The 17120-nt window shown below is 50.3% G+C and overlaps 2 protein-coding genes across 8 annotated transcripts in view; one reads left to right on the forward strand and one right to left on the reverse strand.

The window, feature by feature from the left end:
* Window positions 1-1090, forward strand: part of Ift140 (intraflagellar transport 140) — a 109826-nt gene extending 108736 nt beyond the window's left edge. For 4 of the 5 annotated variants that reach the window (XM_023711628.1, XM_023711627.1, XM_023711629.1 and 1 more), the window contains one exon: window positions 357-1090. In XM_023711628.1, coding sequence (XP_023567396.1) covers window positions 357-551 — 195 coding nt within the window. In that variant the 3' untranslated portion in view covers window positions 552-1090. The remainder of the gene's footprint in view (window positions 1-356) is intronic. The other variant, XM_023711630.1, reaches the window with a different exon arrangement.
* Telo2 (telomere maintenance 2) lies at window positions 559-17112 on the reverse strand. Of its 3 annotated transcripts, none has more exons than XM_023711632.1 (21): window positions 16907-17112; window positions 16111-16458; window positions 15045-15322; window positions 13169-13237; window positions 12746-12893; window positions 12089-12191; window positions 9910-9978; window positions 9622-9763; window positions 9410-9546; window positions 8718-8797; window positions 8428-8550; window positions 7975-8063; window positions 7723-7814; window positions 7350-7466; window positions 7174-7245; window positions 5244-5435; window positions 4163-4254; window positions 3561-3660; window positions 3150-3214; window positions 2780-2895; window positions 559-1724 (listed from the first exon to the last, which is right to left on the reverse strand). In XM_023711632.1, exons 2-21 carry the CDS (start codon window positions 16443-16445, stop codon window positions 1621-1623), a joined length of 2523 nt encoding a protein of 840 aa, XP_023567400.1. In that variant the 5' UTR covers window positions 16446-16458; window positions 16907-17112; the 3' UTR covers window positions 559-1620. The 3 variants fall into 3 exon arrangements, with proteins under 3 accessions (XP_023567400.1, XP_023567401.1, XP_023567402.1); XM_023711633.1 differs by lacking the exon at window positions 16907-17112 and adding an exon at window positions 16724-16900; XM_023711634.1 differs by having other exon boundaries at window positions 560-1724; window positions 16111-16254.
* Window positions 17113-17120: the final 8 nt, after the last annotated feature.

Below are 17120 nucleotides of genomic sequence, written 5' to 3' on the forward strand. Positions count from 1 at the left end.
ACTCAAACCAGGACCTTTCTTAATGGCTGCCAAAGGACTCTCAAGGGATAAGTTTTTAGCTGTTCAGATTGATAACTGCTTAGGGTTAACCATTCAGAATTTGAAATATGCTATCCTGGGATAACAGTCCCCTTATAAATCCCAGGAAGCTTCAGACACTGAATCTGTGAGCCCTTTAGCAGGAAGGCCTACCACTTCTTGGCACTGAGGTAGAGAGCTAGGTACTTCAATTTTAGGAAACTTGATTACAGTGAACAAACAGGATGACTCCATTGGTTCTCATGTGCACTAAACATGAGTACCATGTGGTTGCCATGTCTGTTAGACCCAAGTAACCACTGTCATCTCTGCCCTAGGCCTACCGGTACCTAGAAGAGATGCGGAAGAAACTCCCTTCTGCCAAAATGTCATACTACATGGATCAGCGGACCATGGACACTATATACCATGCATTGGGCCTCCCTCTTACACGCATGCTACCTGAGCGGACTCGCCACAACAGCATAGAGGACCAGGAAGAGGTGCTGGAAGAGGTAGACAATGACCCCTAAGGGACTTCAGTCCCTGGCCATTTGGCCTGTCCTGCTGCTGCTGTGAAAGCTGCTTCTGGAATGTTCCAGGCTCCAGTAATAGCAGAGGCACCTTTGTAATGGAAAACCTCCATTTTTATATTATCACATGTAAGCAGGACTAGAGAAACAGGAGAGAACACTGCTCTGTCTCATCACAATGTCCAAAAGGAAGATTACCCTGTATTTTAAACTATCCCTCCAGTACTCCTGCCTCTGGCAGCTGGGTGGCTCCCATGGATTTCCAGTTCATTTCTTTTGAGGGGACTTGGATTCATCTTTTCCACATTTCCCAACATAGACTATGGAACCTAAGAAAAGTCTAGAACTTCACAACTGAGGTTATACCTGAAGCTTGGCAACACCTGTTACAGCTAATTGTATATACAAGGCTACGTGAAGGTTTCTTTCAGGGACCACTATAGCCAAGCCTGAGCCCTGACAGCTTTTCCCTTTGGTCACTAGAATGGTAACAGGGACACCAAGCCCCACTCATTGGCTGCTGACACTCCTATAACTCCTATAAAGCCTATTTTCTGAGACCTGTGTCCTTCTTCCCCACTGCACCTGAGTCCAAGTAGAAGCTGACATCCCCACTCAGTAAGAAACACAAAGGAGGGTGTCATAACACTGCTACCCTACTTATTCTCCTAGGGACCCAGTGATGAGAAGCCCAAAAGAAGGGCAAGCCTGTTCAGTCGGTCTGGCAGCTCTATAAGTTGCTCTGAACAACTGCCTCTTCTCCATTCTGGGGCTTCCACTGGTTCTACCCTTGGGAGGAGATTTTTCCTCAGCCTGGTACCCCCAGTCCAGCTCCAATCCAGCATTCTGGCTGCTTTGTCCTGTGGGAGGCAGCGTGATGCCTTGCAGGCTATGAGTAGCTCTAGGGATAGAGTGCAGGCCTTTCTGCATGTGCACAGAGTACCCCATCACCATCCAGACCTGGCTATGCTGCAGCGTCCAGAGGCTACCCCAGTTCCACTCTTTGGGCCCTCTGTCTTCCCGATGGCAGTGGTCCAGCTGGGCCTTAGATGGTTGGAAACCTCAAGGGCTAGGGAGAGATGGGAAGAAGCCTATCCTTGAGTCTCTCCAGAAGCAGCAGAGCCCTCACTGCTTGCTCCCTGCAGTCCTGATCCACATCCTTCTCAGCAACATCTGCCAAATTAAGAATAAGAAGCAAAGTAGTGCTGCAGGTGTTCTGTGTCCCCTCTCCTTTCACTATGAGGCCTTTCCCTCATACCTAGCAAAGGGCTCCCTACTGTGTCCCTCCATGGGCCTGTGATTAGCCAGGTGATGTAGATGCCTCCATCAGGAGGGAGGAGTCCAGCAATGGACAGGTCACTTGACCAGCCTACAAGTCTGCTGGACACCAATGTGAGGAGTATAAGCACTAGAAAGAGGGACCAAGGCATATCTAAGAGCTTAGAACTCTCCCTCCAGTGCCCCCTTTGCAGGCTATGGTCACAAAGGCAAAGCCCTAAGGACTTTACAAAGGCCCACCGAGCATGTAGTAGTCTTATGTTAGCTGCCTGGGGAGGGCCAGATGGAAGGGGGCCTTGGGGTATGAAGTCACAGTCTGCCCTATGGCTCTTGGAGGATGGAACTATCATTCAAGGGCCCTCTCATGGTTTCAGTCCTGGGACCCTGGAGAGCCACCAGGAACCTCCACTGGGGTGATCACTTCCCAAGATCACACTGAAACTGCAGTCTAAGCCAGATCCCTTTAGAATAATCATCTATGCCCAATGGTAGTGCTGCCCTGACCCTGGGCCTCCAGTGTATCCATGGGGTTCCCAGTGTAGTCATAGGAGTGAAGAGTGGGTTGCCCATAGGCCTACCTCAGGAACCTGGAGAGAAGAGTCACAGTGTCCTCAGCTGACTTTTAAAAGAATTGTATTTCGGGGAAAGGGACAAGACATGGCAAAACACTATACTGGTGAATCTGAGTGGAGGTTCCTGGCATTTTATCCATACCATCTTTCTAGGTTTGGGATTCATCTGAAGGGACCTCTGCAGGATTCCTCAAAGTGACCGTGACCCCCCCCCCCCACACACACACACACACTACACAGGCCACCATGCTTCTCAACACAAGCAGAGAGGCACACCCATTCAGACGAGTTGGCCCACACCTAGGCTGCTCCACACATGCCCACACCTAGGCTGCTCCACCTCTTGCCCCTGCTCACATAACCTGAGATGACACTCACCTGCCAGCCAGGACCTGGCTTCCAGCAGCTCTTCGGACAGGTCCCCTAGCAGCCGCTCAGCAGGTACACTGAGGAGGATGGATGATACTGCAGACAGCAGGCCCCTACGCACATAGCTACCAAGCAAGAAATGGGGAACATTAGGTGCAGCTTTGGAAATGGAGCTGCAAACTGGCATTGCTGGAGCCACAGGGACAATACCCTGGGTCAAGGAGACCTCCTACCACCCGTACAAGTCCAGCAGGCCAGCCAGCAACAAGCACACTTAGTCCTATATGCCCTGGCCACTGGGCCCACTTCCTGTTTAGAAAAGATGACGCCAAGATGCCCTGGAGATCCCACCCTGCCCTCAGCCCCACAGGCCACTCACATGTCAACATGGAACCTAAGAGCCCACACAAATTCCAGTAGTGCCTTGCCCATGGACACAGCCACCTAAAAATCAGCAGAGGCATAAGTGAGCAACATGTCCACCATGCTTGTTCCCTACACCTGGCACCCAACAGGTAGGCTTCTGTAGCTTGGTAGTCAGGGCCTGGGTTCATCTGAGCTAAGGGTTATGTGGGATGTCCTACGGGGCATCCCACCAGCCTGTCATCAGGACCCAGGTGAGGTGCAGATGAGTGCCAGGTGAACAGTGCTTCGTGTATATTGGCCATTTCCCTCCCAGAGCAGACCACAGCAAGCTCAACCCTATTGTATTAACACACTAGGTAATTTCCACACTTCAGTGCTGTGAATACAACATAGCAGGGCCTTCAGCTCCCATATCCCAACTCACTGTGGTGTTAACAGCCAGGTACATCAAGGCCCCTAAGGTGTGAGTCAGTCTTCCAAGAACCAACTGGTCATCTCCCAAAAGATCAAAGGTCACCAGAGGCCTACAACACAATCAAGGAAATACTGCAGCCCCACTACCTCAGGGCTGGCTGCCTAACCTCTCGAGCTGCCAAGGGAGAACCTAGGGCTCTGGAAGCCCTCCTGCAATCATCACCCTGGCCCCAAATGCACCAGGAGGGCCATGAAGAGAAGGCTTTTGGACCCCAAGTCAGAAATGGACCTTTCTCCACCATGGCCTGCCAGCAGGAGAGCCCAGCTCTGTCTGCCCAAGTGGAGGAGATGAACCACTGGGAACACACAGGTGACAACATTGACTGCCACTCATGGCACCACCAACTTCTTTGTAAACCCAAAATCTATGAATGCAGACAGACTAAAGCCCTTCCACAGAGCTCAATGACAAAGAGAAACTCAAAAATTTCCATGTCATTTAACTTAAGCTTTGTAAACACATTCCTGCTCACAGTCCCACCTGAGATCTCATCCTGCAACTCCACCTGCCCAGAAGGTTATGTTATGTCAAGGTCTACAGAAAATATTTACCTGTCAAAGTGTTGAATGAGGGGGAAAAAGAAGTAACCAGCAACAGAGTTGAATTCATTGGGACCATTTGCCAGCTCCCGCCGGGGAAAGCCCTGCCAAACATATATATATATATGTTGTTTTTTTGTTTTTTTTTTTTAAATATACACACACACACACACACACACACACACACACACACACTTATAGAGGTTTGCGGCCCCACACATGCTTTGCAGGTCACCTGAGCCCAAAGCTGCACAGGCCAGGGCTTATGCTAGCTTCCCAACTTTGCCCTCCCTGTCCAAGCTGAGAGCAGTGGGAATCAGGTTGCTGCAGCCAGGAAACTGGGGCCTGAAACAGGGATCCAGGCCTTGTTCATGTAACATTCAAGATGGATAGTCCTCATGGTAGGCTGTCCTAGGTGCTATAGGATGCAGCATCTTAGCCTCCATTTCCCCTGCCCCATAGCCACTAAAATAATTCTCCAGATATCTCTTGACATCCCAAGCTAGGCCAAGACCACCATGGTTGCTGGGTGTGGTGGTGCAAGCTTGTAACTTAAGCACTCAGGAGGCTGAGGCAGGAGGACAGCCATGAGTTTGAGGCCAGCCTGGGCTATATCATGAGTTCAAGGCCATTAGTGGAATAAGCACTTCCCTGGCACGTGCAAGGGCCTGAGTTCAATCCCTGGTTCCGCCAAAAAAGAGTTCAAGGCCGGCTTGAACTACAGCGTACAACCTTGTCTCAAAAAACAAAAACTACAGAATTTAGCCCCCTTGGCTACCTACCAGCTCATCAGTTTCTGATCTACCATTTTTGGGACCTTTTCCCTTCCATGCTCATTTTGAACCACACTGGTCTAACTATAACCTCACTTTGTACCATAACCTCTCCTTAAAGAACAATAGCACCATCCTAAATTAGGATCCAGGGGACTGGGGAGATAGCTCAGTGGCGTAATCACCTGCCTAGCAAGCATGAGGTCTTGAGTTCAATCCCTGGTACCAAAAACAGGAATATGAATATGCAGGAATATGACTGCTCATTTGCCACCCTATGTTCCCACACCTGCAATAACCTGACCAGGCTCCCAACTGACCTTGGAAAACCTCCGGGTCTTGCTTCTGATTCTCTCTTCCACAACAGCTCGCCAGCCAGAACCTGCAGTGTGGTCATGCTGACAGGCAGCCTGGGCTGGTAAGCACAGACCACCAGAACCAGAGGACACCTGCTGAGCATGCCTCTTAAGATGCCCTGGCCGAGACAGCTCCTGGGCTGCCAGAGTCAGGACCTAGAGGAGAGGAAGGACAGTGCCATAGTTCTGAAAATGATCTAAAAAGTTATCAGCCAAGTGACAACAGAAACCCAGATGAGCAGCAGTGTCCAGCATCCTAGGGCACTGCCAACTGTCCTCGAAGCTCTGTGATCTACTGGGCAGGTAGATTAGGAGCTCCCTCAAGATGAATACACTTAGAGCTCACCCAGTACTGCCAGCCAGAACCAGGCCCTCCCTCCCAAGAACTCAGCCTCACATAAAAACAAATGAAGCCCAATGGAAGAACATGACAGCAAAGGACCACAAAGACTTCATTTATATGAACTATCCAGAACAGGCAAGTCCATAGACAGGAAACAGGATGGTAGGGGACAGGCTGGGGACACAGAGAATGATGCTAGTAAGACGCTGCTGGGAGGATGGCGATACTGTAAAACTAGGCAGAGGAACTCCAGAAGTGGTGGTGCATGCTTATAATCTCAACATTTGTAAGGCTGAGGCAAGAAGATAATAAGTTCAAGATCAGCCGAGGCTATAAGACTGACATGAACTATGAAACAGGACCCTGTATCAAAAGACAAAGGAAAAAAAAAAAACTAGACAAAGGAATGGTACACAATGCTATCAATGTGCTGACCATCTCTGGATTGTTTACTAGAAATGGTACATTCTTGGTGTAGGTAGTAAAACAAAATTTACCTTTTTTTTTTTGAGACAGGGTCTCCCTATGTAGTTCAGGCTGGACTTGAACCCATGACAAACTTCCTGCCTCAGCCTCCCAAGGATGGGATTACAGGAGTACACCACTGTGCCTGGCCATTTGAACCATTCTTCAGCACATAGCTCAGTGACATTAAGCACATTCATATGTAGTTATCACCATCCACCTATAGAACTTTTCTGTCTTCTCATGCGGAAACTCTGTCCTCATTAAACACTGACCTCCAGGCGATGGCAACTACCCTTCTGTCTCATAACCTTGGACAGATCACATGTGTGCATCATGTCACATGTCCTGAGGCACTGACTTTAACATGTTGAGGTCCATCCATGTTGTAATATGTGTCAGACTTTTATTCTTTTTTGTAACTGGATAACGTTCAGCCATTAGGGAGACCTTTGGGGGCGGGGTTGAGAAAGGGTCTTGGTATATAGTTCAGGACAGCTTTTAACTATGTAGTCCAGACTGGGATTACAGACATGTGCCACCACATCCAGCTTGTTTATCTTTAAATGATGAATTTAATAATGCATAAAATATATTAATAAAACTTATTTAAATGAAGCACTCGATAACTAAAGACTCAGCCCCTACACTGGAAAACACAGGCTCTGCTTACATGGTACCCAAGTCTCTTGGTTCTACAACAAAGAAGCCTGGGGAGGGCTGTGGTCACTGTCCCATGTAGATTCTTGACCTCCCCCCTTAACCCTGCAAGCATAACAGACGGTGCCACATACAAATTCCTTTTCTACTGTAAGTTTTACTTTAGTGTGATAGTAGCCAGCTATGCATCTCAGTACCTTTCCCTGAAGGATACAGGAGTGTGTTTACCCACTAGATATGACACAAGGCAAAGTATGTACACATGTGTGAAAGAGTCAAACCAAGATATATACCCACATTATCCTCCGTAGAACAGTTTTTGTGTATATTTACCTGAGTACTGCAGAGTCCAACAGACCCACACCACTCTAGGATTTGTTAAGGTAGATTGGATCTGATGGGGATATAGGGGCCCAGGGCACTTACATCCAGGATATCCATGCGCTGCCGCAGGCTATAGTTCAGGGCGTAGAACTGTGAGGTCAGATACTCAGCCACCTGAGCACAGCAATGGAGAGGCTACTAGGGACCAGGACCCCAGACAGCCTCCAGGCAACACACAACCAACCAAGGCACAAAATCCCACCTGCACTAGGACTCACCCGGGCTGGGTCCATGACTGTGACAGCCACTAGGGCTCTTTGGCGCAGTCCCTCAAATCCTGACACACAGGTCCTCTCCTCCAGATGCAGCAGAACCTTGGCCAGCTCCACACTTACCTGTACTCAGGGGTCAAGGGTGAGGGAATCTTCAGGCTTTGGCCACCCAACCCAGAGGCCCCACTACTGCTGTCAACTCAGAGCTCAGGCTGCCTGCCTGCCAGCCCACACCAGCAGATACTCTAGGTCACAGGTCTCCCCAGGAACACAGCAGCCAGTAAGGTGCTCTACACTTCCATTACCCAAGATGGCACAGAGGACTTGCCACCATAGAACTTTCCACCCTCCCCTATTCTGACAATCCCGCACTGCTCACCTCTTGAGTGGCCTCAGGGCTCTTGCACACTAGGCCCTCCAGAGCCCGCAGGGCTGCCTCCCAACGCTCCATATCCTCAGACGAGGTCAACACTGCACAGAACCCACACAGGCCCCAGTCGGTATCAGCCCTGACCCTGAGCAGGAGAAGCTGGGAGGTCCAGGGTATCAGGACAGGGCTGGCAGGTGGCTCCAAGACAAGATGAAGACAGGCACCTTCAGAGATCTGCCAAACGATCTCAGTGAGGCCCACCTTCTATGCAATCCCGGACATACAATGGCGCCTTGCTGCTTCTCAGCTCTTTGTCCCCTGACATGTCATAAGGGATGAACTCATCGTCACTGTGACAAAACAAGACAGGCACTGGAATCACTCGCCCCAGTGGAAGAAAGCTCAGCCTCCCTGCTCCTTCAACTTGTCCATCCTCAAGAGCACATCCTAATAATACCAGAAACTGACATTCCCATAGCCCCAAAGCTTCAGGGGAGAAACAAACACTGAGAAACTAAAGCTGCAATGCAGCAGTGATGCTAAAAGCACTTGCTGGAGAGAGCAAGGAGCAGGGTGTAAGGACATGGGCAGCGTAGCACCCCGCAGGTTCCTCCTATTGTGCTGACTTGTCCAGAATCCCCTATCATGCAGGCCATAGGACCACCTCTCGACCACTATTTGGATTCAGAAGAGACCAGAGCAGCCCTGCCCTACCTGTCCAGATCTGAGTCAGAGTCCTGTGGCCGAACTTGGGGAACGCTGCTGTTGGCAGACTCTACCTCACCATCCACGGTTTTCTCAAGGATCTCTGTAGCAGCAGGGGCTGGTGATGAGCCTCTGGAAAATGAGGAATAGAGCATTCAGGGGTTACCCAGGTGAGCCTCAGGCTTACCACTTCCCAGAGACACTCCTATCACCTCCACCCACATCTTCTCTCACTTCTGCCCTGGAGACTACAATCTAAAATGACAAGGCACACTCGGAGGAAATATGGAGATCCTTACCCTGCCTCTAAGGTGCTGCCGCCTGCAGTACAAGGGGTGGCCAAGGCCAGCAGCTCACGGCTCAGCTTGTCATCTTCATACTAAAAGTACAGTTATTGGAGTGATACCTAGCACTTTACCACTTCATCACTGACAGATGCAGCAGTGCCAGGTCCTCCCCTTCATCCATCCACATCTCATTCAGCAGCCTTCCCCACAGCCACTTTTGCTCTTGTAAAGCACCTTCTACATGGTCACCTTGAGCTGAAGCCAGAAGGCCACTTGCTCCTGAAGAAATGGGGATTCCCCAGGGGTTTGACACCAATAAGGAGGACTTCTGAGGAACTCAGGAAATAGAACAATGTCTGCCAGCTCACAGAGGCCAGGCAAGTGAGGAATCTGAGCTGGATATGCCAGATGGTACCTACACGAAGTGGGCAGCCAAGCTCCCACAGCCCGTGAAGACCATCCATAGTGTTAGGGCTCCCTTCACCCTACTTCCCTTGGATTCCTGTGTACACAAAATCTGAAAAGGTATTATGCTTAACCCTAACTCCATATGGCCCCACCTACCACCCCTCACCGCTTGGCCCTATGTGGCTAACAATGGGACACATCTGGACCCCAGGAAGCCTTTTTAGGCTGCAGTGACAGCCAAGGCATCCCTCGGCTTCACCACCCAAAGGGGATACAGAAGAGGTAACCCTACTCACCTGGAATCTGAGGGGAGGGCCCTCACGGTGGATCCGGGAACTGAGGACCTCTGCCACAATCATGCCCAGGCGGCGCACAGTGGGAAGACTGCTATCAAGGTGGCACTTCACCCCTGCCATCATGCTGCCCAACAATTCTGGAAGTACCAGACATGCACACTGAGGGTTTCTTGGGGTGCCGGGACAGGGGTATGCTCACACTGCCTACTCACCGTCCTGGCTGTCCCGCAGCTCTGGCTCCCCTAAGTGCGCCAAGCAGACAAGGATGGCTGCACTGAGGTAGTGCTGCTGTGCCAAGGGTGCATGTCGGACAGCACTGCTGCTGCCCCACGTCTCCAGCAGTTCTTTCAGTGCCTGTAAGCAGCACAGCCCACTTGGTCACACAGAAGCTCTGCCATAGCCTAGACTATCCTGAGCAGTACCCAGGCCCTCCCATCCAAGACCCTGCCAGTCCCTACCATGTGGACAGCACAGGCATGAGAGAGACAAACTGCACTCACCTGTATAAGGAGTGGCCGCCGCTGGCTGTCCATGGCCAAATACCCCAGCAGGCTCTGCAGCGTGGATGTCTGCAAGAAAAGATGGCATCCTGTCTATCAGGCAGAAATGGCCCTCTGGATGGATTCCACCTGAACAGGGACTTTCAGGAGTCCATAAGTCCAGGATGAGGAATAGGTCTGGGTCAAGGGCAGGGGACACGGAGTACAGAAGCAAGCTTTCACCTCCCAATGAGAGGGACCCACTGAGAATCTCTCCTCTCCCACAAAACTGGAAGCATAAGGTTCTCAGGGGCTCTACTTTTGCATTCATCAGTTCATGCACATAACTTTTCTAAGGGAATTTTCCATTTCAGTCAAGTCTGAAATCCCACTGCCATTGAGTTATATGCCATCTCTCAGATTTCCTGGTTCTGTCTCATAGTGGAGGTCACCCTTTGCACTATGGGGCTGTATTCCTCAGCCACCTGTGAATCTACACATCTTTCTCACAGTTCCCATCCCATACAAACCTCCAATGCAGCAGAGCCTACCTGGCACCAGCTTCTATTTCTCTGGGTTTCTTCCTTTTGGTAAAGTTCCAAGATGTAATTCTCAGCTCCTATTTTTCTTTACATTTTCCTTCATTATTCAAACACTACATGAGATGATAAATTTCTCTCATCCCTACATCTGCTGATTCCACATGCTTTCCTGTACAATTGCTTATGTTCAGTTCTAGGTTCTGCCATTTTTGTTGTGTTCTTACTTGGAACCTGACATTCCATGTAATGGTAATGTTGTAAGTACTATATTATTTTTTTTACTACTCACTTCTAATTCAACAGCCTTGTCTGAAAATGGCCATTGGACACTCCCTCTGGTACCTGCAGTTCTTATTTTGCAGCTTTATCCCATTGGCTTATGTTTCAACAGTGATCTGTGGGGTTCAGGGGCCTTGAATGTCCTACACAACCAAGACTGTTCTCTTTCAAAAGCCTGTGGGGTGTCTCTGGCTCACCTGAAGTCACACTGTTCACCTGCCCTTTCAACAAGGACTGAATGTACTTAAGCTCAGAGATAAGCAACTTCCACCCTCTCCTGCACAGCCACCTGCTAAGCTCTCAAATTCCTGAGGGCGCTCTAGGCTTCTACCTCATTTTCAATGCCACACTGCCAGGTGACAGTTAGCTTCATTTCCAAATTGGCCACAACACCTTTGATCTCCACACAGTGGCCAAAGTAAGTCCTGCTAACAAAGTCAGTCTGGTTGCCTTTGCTTGGAATGTCCAGTCACCTACTTCAACCCAATCTGGCCTACTTCCCCAAGTCCTACTCTCCAGCTCTGTGCCCCCTCCCTGGGTCAGGGGGAGGCTATTACCACCTCAGGCCAGTTGGCCTTCTTCCCAGTTAATTGGTACCACAGTACTCAAGAGGACTCTACCCACTCCTGGCCACACCCATTCCAGCTTTGTCTCATCAAAATGTCTCTGTAGAATCTTACAGCACCTGCTAGACTGCTGGGCCATGTCAGCATCAGACATATCACATTGTGTATTAACTGGTGGCATGTAGTATCTGCCTCCCTACTTGCAATGTGAACTCCATGAGGAGGGACTATGGTTCTTCTGTCCTTAGCTGAACACTTGGCACCCACAACAGGTCACACAGTGAACCTGGCACACAGTGAATGTTCATCAAACATTTGGTGAATTTTTTAAAAAAAGCAAGCTGCAATGATGCAGCAGGGCCTGGCCACTCTGCAGTCTGGGATTTTTCTGCTACTGTCTCTCCTAGGCTGAGTGCCATCCACACTTCAGTCAGAGCCAGATCCCAGGCCCCAGGCACATAGCAATCATGTCTATGAGGTTTTTGCAGAATGGAGCACACAGCCTGAATGTGAGGAAATGTTTACCCCCTCACACACAGAATGCAACCAATGAAGGGATCCTCTTGGGTGGTCAGGAGGATGGAAGGATCTATGAAGCTCTCACCTGGTGCCCGGGCCATAGCAGGTACCATCAGCATGGCAGGGACATGCCTATCATTTCACTGACATTTCCCACACAATTGACTACTGCTATAACTGCACTCTGGCTTTTTGTTTCCTTGTAGCTGAGGGGGTAGTGCAGGACCTTGTGCATGCTAACCCTGAGTGCCTTCTTGTACTAAGAATAGCCCATGGCCTGCCCATCATGCTCACTGTGTGTTGGTACTGCAAGAACAGAAGCTTCCGGGTCATCACAAATTGGGCTTTCTTACTCTTTAAAACCAGGTTTCCCAGCAATCGTGAAAGAACTTCAGGGCTGTCAAGGCAAGATTGGAAGGGGACAGAGTTGCAAGGTTGGTGTGGATGTGAGGGCAAAAGTACTAGGAAAAACATGCACACAGGGGTCGGGGAGATGGCTCAGTAGTATAAGCACTTCTCTGGCAAGCGTAAGGGCCTGAGTTCAAGCCCCGGTTCCAAAAAAAACACCATGCGCACAATGCTGACAGGCCTGGGCTGTGCCACCTGCTTTCTGTGGGCTTTCAGGAAAGCCCCTTGATAACTTGAGCAGATTCTTAGCCCTTCTTCCTCCCAGGGAAAGCCAGAGCCCCACACTGAGCTAAGCACTTAACACAGGATGGCAACCCCACCCTGAACAACCAAGTTTACGGCCACATGCTTCACCCAGACTAAGGCTCAGCACTTTGTTGTAAAAGGCTAGAGGGCACCTGCCTTAGATTAATATGCCAGTTCCCTGTATCTACTCAATTTTGTAGTCATAGATGAGAGCTACCCTAAGCAGATACATAAATGAATTAGCATGGTAGGCAGCCATGGCAGAATCTGCTTCCCAACTCTAATCCTGTTGCTTACCCTGGAGCAGCCACCACAAGTCCTGTCAGCACAGCCTCCATGGCACGGTCAGGTATTTGCTCCATCAGACGCCAGCAAACCCGTTGCCACAGGCAACTGCCCTGGGTAAGCGCTGTCAGCTGGGGCACCAATACATCCAGGATTTCTTCTGAGAGGACACCAGAGACCTGAGCCTCAGGAGCTGCCAGCATCTGTACCCCTGTGGGGTCACTACTGGCACAGTCAAGGCCCAGTGCCAACACTGACAGATCCAGGGCCAGATCCAAGAAAGGAGATTCCATTAAGGGTTGGGATTAGCTTGCCTGCCACCCTCATGGGACATGTGGAAATTCTTAACCTCCCCATGAGGACCTCCCAGGGGGTAGAGGTATCAGGGAAGAGGGTAGAAGGCACTGCGCTCTTCCTATAGCAGGCAGAACTCACTCTGTCTCCCCTGGATGCAGATCTTCCCCAGAACTTGAGACACGAAGGAGACAGAACAGTCCAAGCCACCTGAAATAGAAGGTGAGACTGACTGTACAAGTGGACACTTGCCTTTCTGGGGAAATGTGCTTGGGGACCAAACATGAATGTGAAAACACCAGCTGACTCTAAATGATCTATAAAGTACAAAGCAATCTCTTCCCTGTGAAAATCTACAAGGGGGAGCCAGGGGTATAGCTCAATGGCACAGCACCTGCCTGGCAAGAACAAGATCTTAAGTTTGATTTCCAGTAACCCCCCACAAAAAAAAATCTAAATGGGACTGTTTAATTTGAAAAGCCCATGATGTTTCAAGAGTCACACACACATCTCATTGGGACAAGCCTGATGTTACCAAAGACACAGAGGCATCAAGAGGGGTCCTGGCCTGAGTCAGCACTAGCCTTTGGGCCAGGTAGTAGGTGCTGAAGGGACCCGGGGTACATGTGGCCTAAGAATGGGTACTTAAAATTTGCAAAAATGAAGTCAGGCATGGTGGCATATGCCTGTAATTCCAGCACTTGGGAAGCTGAGGCAGGAGAATTGTCAATTTGAGACAAGCGTAGGGTACACAGTGAGTTCAAGATGAATTCAAACTACACGACACACTCTCACTCTGTCTCTCTGTCTCTGTCTCTCTCTCTCTCTCTCTCTCTCACACACACACACACACACACACACACACACACATACACACACACACAAAATCTGCAAAGACAGAATCTAGTGTACCACTGGGAAGATTCCACATGGCACAGACACACTCAGAACCTCCGTGAGACATCGGCTAGCCCAGAGCATCAGATGAAGCCTCCAACAAGGTGCAAAATAGACTAGAATGAGCTTGGGTGATTGCTTTAGAGATCCAGGGAAGAGAGGTAGCACATGGGCTAGGTGGAAGCCATGAGGGACTGGAGACCATTTTTCTCCAGAGCATAAGAAGTACAGGTCACAGGGTCCTTGGTATGTTGGAAGTTGGCACACAAAAGGTGGTGTGCTGTGGTGGGGACTGAACACTAAAGCAGGTTAAGGGTAGGGAGCCAAGGCTATAGGCCTCAGCCGAGGTGTGGCTCAGACCTGAGGGATCTCAGAACAGGTGTAAGAGAGGACTTTACTTCACAAAGAGGCAAAGGCTGGCCCAACATCCTTCTGGCCTTTACCTGAAGGCCACTCCTTCATGGAAGTGCTCCAGATACCCTCTCCCCAACTCTTGAGAGACAGAGCTAGGGAAGCCATGTTTGTGATGCCTACAGGAGAAAGCTCACCTCAAACACCACACAGGACTAGACATATCAATCTGTAAGCAAGAGGCAGTTCCCACAGAATTCCACCCACACACAGAACCCCAAGTCAGCCATGAGCATCTGATTGCAGACCCAAAGATCCTTGAGTCCCTCCACCTGTTTCAATCATATGGGCAATGAAAACACTGTTGCTAAAGACACACAAGATAATCCCAAATCAACACAGTAAGTAACTCTCTGTTAATGACAATGAACCCTTTGTGCAGGGCACCATAGCATCAAGGACACTCCTGCTTAGACTGAATGATCAGCAGGCAGTGGTCTGCCCTATCTCGATGATTTTGCCCAATATCCAATCAAGAACTACTGGAACCAAGGGCCAGCCCCAACTCCCAGGGGTAAAAGCCAAAACCAAGATAAAATTTAAACACATGGGTTACTATTGTCTGAAAGTGTAGATGTCACCTGATGTGTTTGTGCTAACACCACCCAAACTCCAAAGCTCTCAGAGACCATGAAATTTCTCTAGAGGGAGAGAAGAGACGGGATGATGGCTTGAAAAGAGGTACACTGAAGCAGGGGTATCTGCTCACCTCGTAGAGCATCCACAATGACCTGTAGTGCCCGAACCACCTCCTCACCAAGCAAACGAAAATAGTTCTGGGGGAAGAACAGGGTCAGGTTGTCCTGCTGCAGGCGATTGCCTAGGTGATCAGGCAAGCCCACCACCTTGTTGAGCAGTGTCTGCTGCAACAAGGGGAAGCCGGGCTTCTTCTGTGGTCGACACTGCTCCTCCATTATAGCTGCCATCCTGTTCTGGCTCAGAAAATTTGCCAGCAGCTGCGCCATCTTCATCAGACAGAAGCTAGGGCTGAACAACAGCAGGAGTATTGGATAGAATCCTTACACCTCCTCTATCTCTGCACTTTCTTTAGCCACAAGTAATTCCCCCAGCCCCTTATTAGATAGGCAGTCCCAATAACTTCATTAGCCTTTATATCCTAACTCATAAAATGAAGGAAAATACTTTGAATTCCACTGCTGGGATATGAGTGACACTAAGCCCTGCACAGCTCCCCCAGCTCTCAATCACACTGGACACAGCCAACTCCTGCCTATCCAAACCAATTTTAATGTAGTGCTTGCTTTTACCACAGTAACCTCTAAAATTCCAACTTCTCATAGAAAGAGTTCTTCAAGGACTGTCAAGTAATGTGATGTCAAATCTGGGACCTGTCTGGAACGAGGAGTCTATGGCAGCCACATGTCTCATACCCCCAGCTTCTCTTGAAAGCCTGGAATGTCACAAGATGGCTCCTAGAGTTGGCAAAAGCACCCAAGGAGCCTCACTGCAGGGGAAGGGGGCCACAGAGTAAGGGACAGGGCCCTATCAGCTAGGGGAAGCAGAGGTTCCAAGTGCTGCCTGCAGCAGTGATGGGAATCCTCCTCCTCCTGTCCTCTGACAAGTTTGCGAAAAAGTGCAAGCCTTTGTAAGAGTTGCAGCAGTGGACACACCCACTCAGTGTTCAGGTGTTCAGCTCTGGGCAAGTTCTGTTCTCTCCCCCACACAGAATTTAGAGGCCCTGTTGTTCACAATCACTCTGGCCATTCTATGCTTCTCATGTCAGACAACCCCTTGATCAGGCCAGCCCTGCTCACCCAGCAGTGCTCTCAATAGCCTCCATGAGCACTAGGAAGGCTTGGTCAGCAGGGCCTTTCAGGAAAAAGCTGTCCCAGAGCTCCTCCAACTGGCCATCAGGCGACAGCTCCAGCCAAACTGGGCTCAGCTTGCTGACCAGACATCTAAGAAAGGCAGAATAGTGCACAGTCTCAAATTCCTCCTGTTCCTCGGGGAGGGCTGGATTCTTTGTTTCTCCAAGATAACGCTTCAGGAATTCAAGGGTGGACAGAATGAGGCCAATATCCTTGCAAGATGAGAGGGTGTGAATGGCTTCCCTTACGGTCAGTCGGACCGCAGACTGCGCAGGGTCCATCCTGCGGACAGACCTGAGGGTAAAAGAAAAGCACGAGTGAGAAGGCCAAGAAGCCTAGTCAGTCCCTCGGGGTATGGGACATAAGGTCTTCCTCCAACCCTCTCGGAAACGCTTCGCGGGCCCCAAACCCTCCTCCATGGTCTCATTCGTTCACTTCTTTCAGGGTCGGACTCCCGTACACCCCTATAGGCAAAGAGGGTGTCTCCACGCTGCCCAGAGGACATTTCTATCATCCAAGTGGGCACCCCGGGCGAGAGGGGGTCCGGCGAGGCGTCAACCTGCGATGCGAGGGGCTGATGCAGACCGGAGCCCAAGTGCCAGAGGCCGGCGGGAGAAAGGAGAGGCTCCCAGCGGTGAGCCCTCTGACAGCGCACGCGGGCGCGCCAGGCTGCCGCGGGACTGCAGGGTGGGTGTCTGCCTGCGGTAACCCAATGGAGACACCGACTCAGAATTCAACTCACTCCCTATCCAGACCAGGAAAGACTGTAGCCGCCACGCGATTGATTCGCGCACCGCAGATTCGCTGCTGCTGATTCGCTAAGGTGCCGCACCTCCGGTCCAGCTGGGTCACAGTCGACGGAAAGCCTCTAGGTCCAGTCCCCGCGCGCAGGCGGAACTGCTGTGAAATTTCCGAGCCTCAGGGGACTGTGGCCTCCCGCCCTCAGCTGCTAATCT

Source organism: Octodon degus, unplaced genomic scaffold (assembly GCF_000260255.1).
Source record: "Octodon degus isolate 3935 unplaced genomic scaffold, OctDeg1.0 scaffold00021, whole genome shotgun sequence".
Taxonomy (NCBI): Eukaryota; Metazoa; Chordata; class Mammalia; order Rodentia; family Octodontidae; genus Octodon; species Octodon degus.

Coding starts and splice junctions, on each gene's coding strand:
- Telo2 (XM_023711632.1), bottom strand. CDS start 16,445: ATGGACCCTGCGCAGTCTGCGGTCCGACTGACCGTAAGGGAAGCCATT. Junction 9,547..9,621: donor GCTGCGGGACAGCCAGGACG/GTGAGTAGGCAG, acceptor TGGTACTTCCAG/AATTGTTGGGCAGCATGATG. Junction 2,896..3,149: donor CTTAGGTTCCATGTTGACAT/GTGAGTGGCCTG, acceptor CTTGCTTGGTAG/CTATGTGCGTAGGGGCCTGC.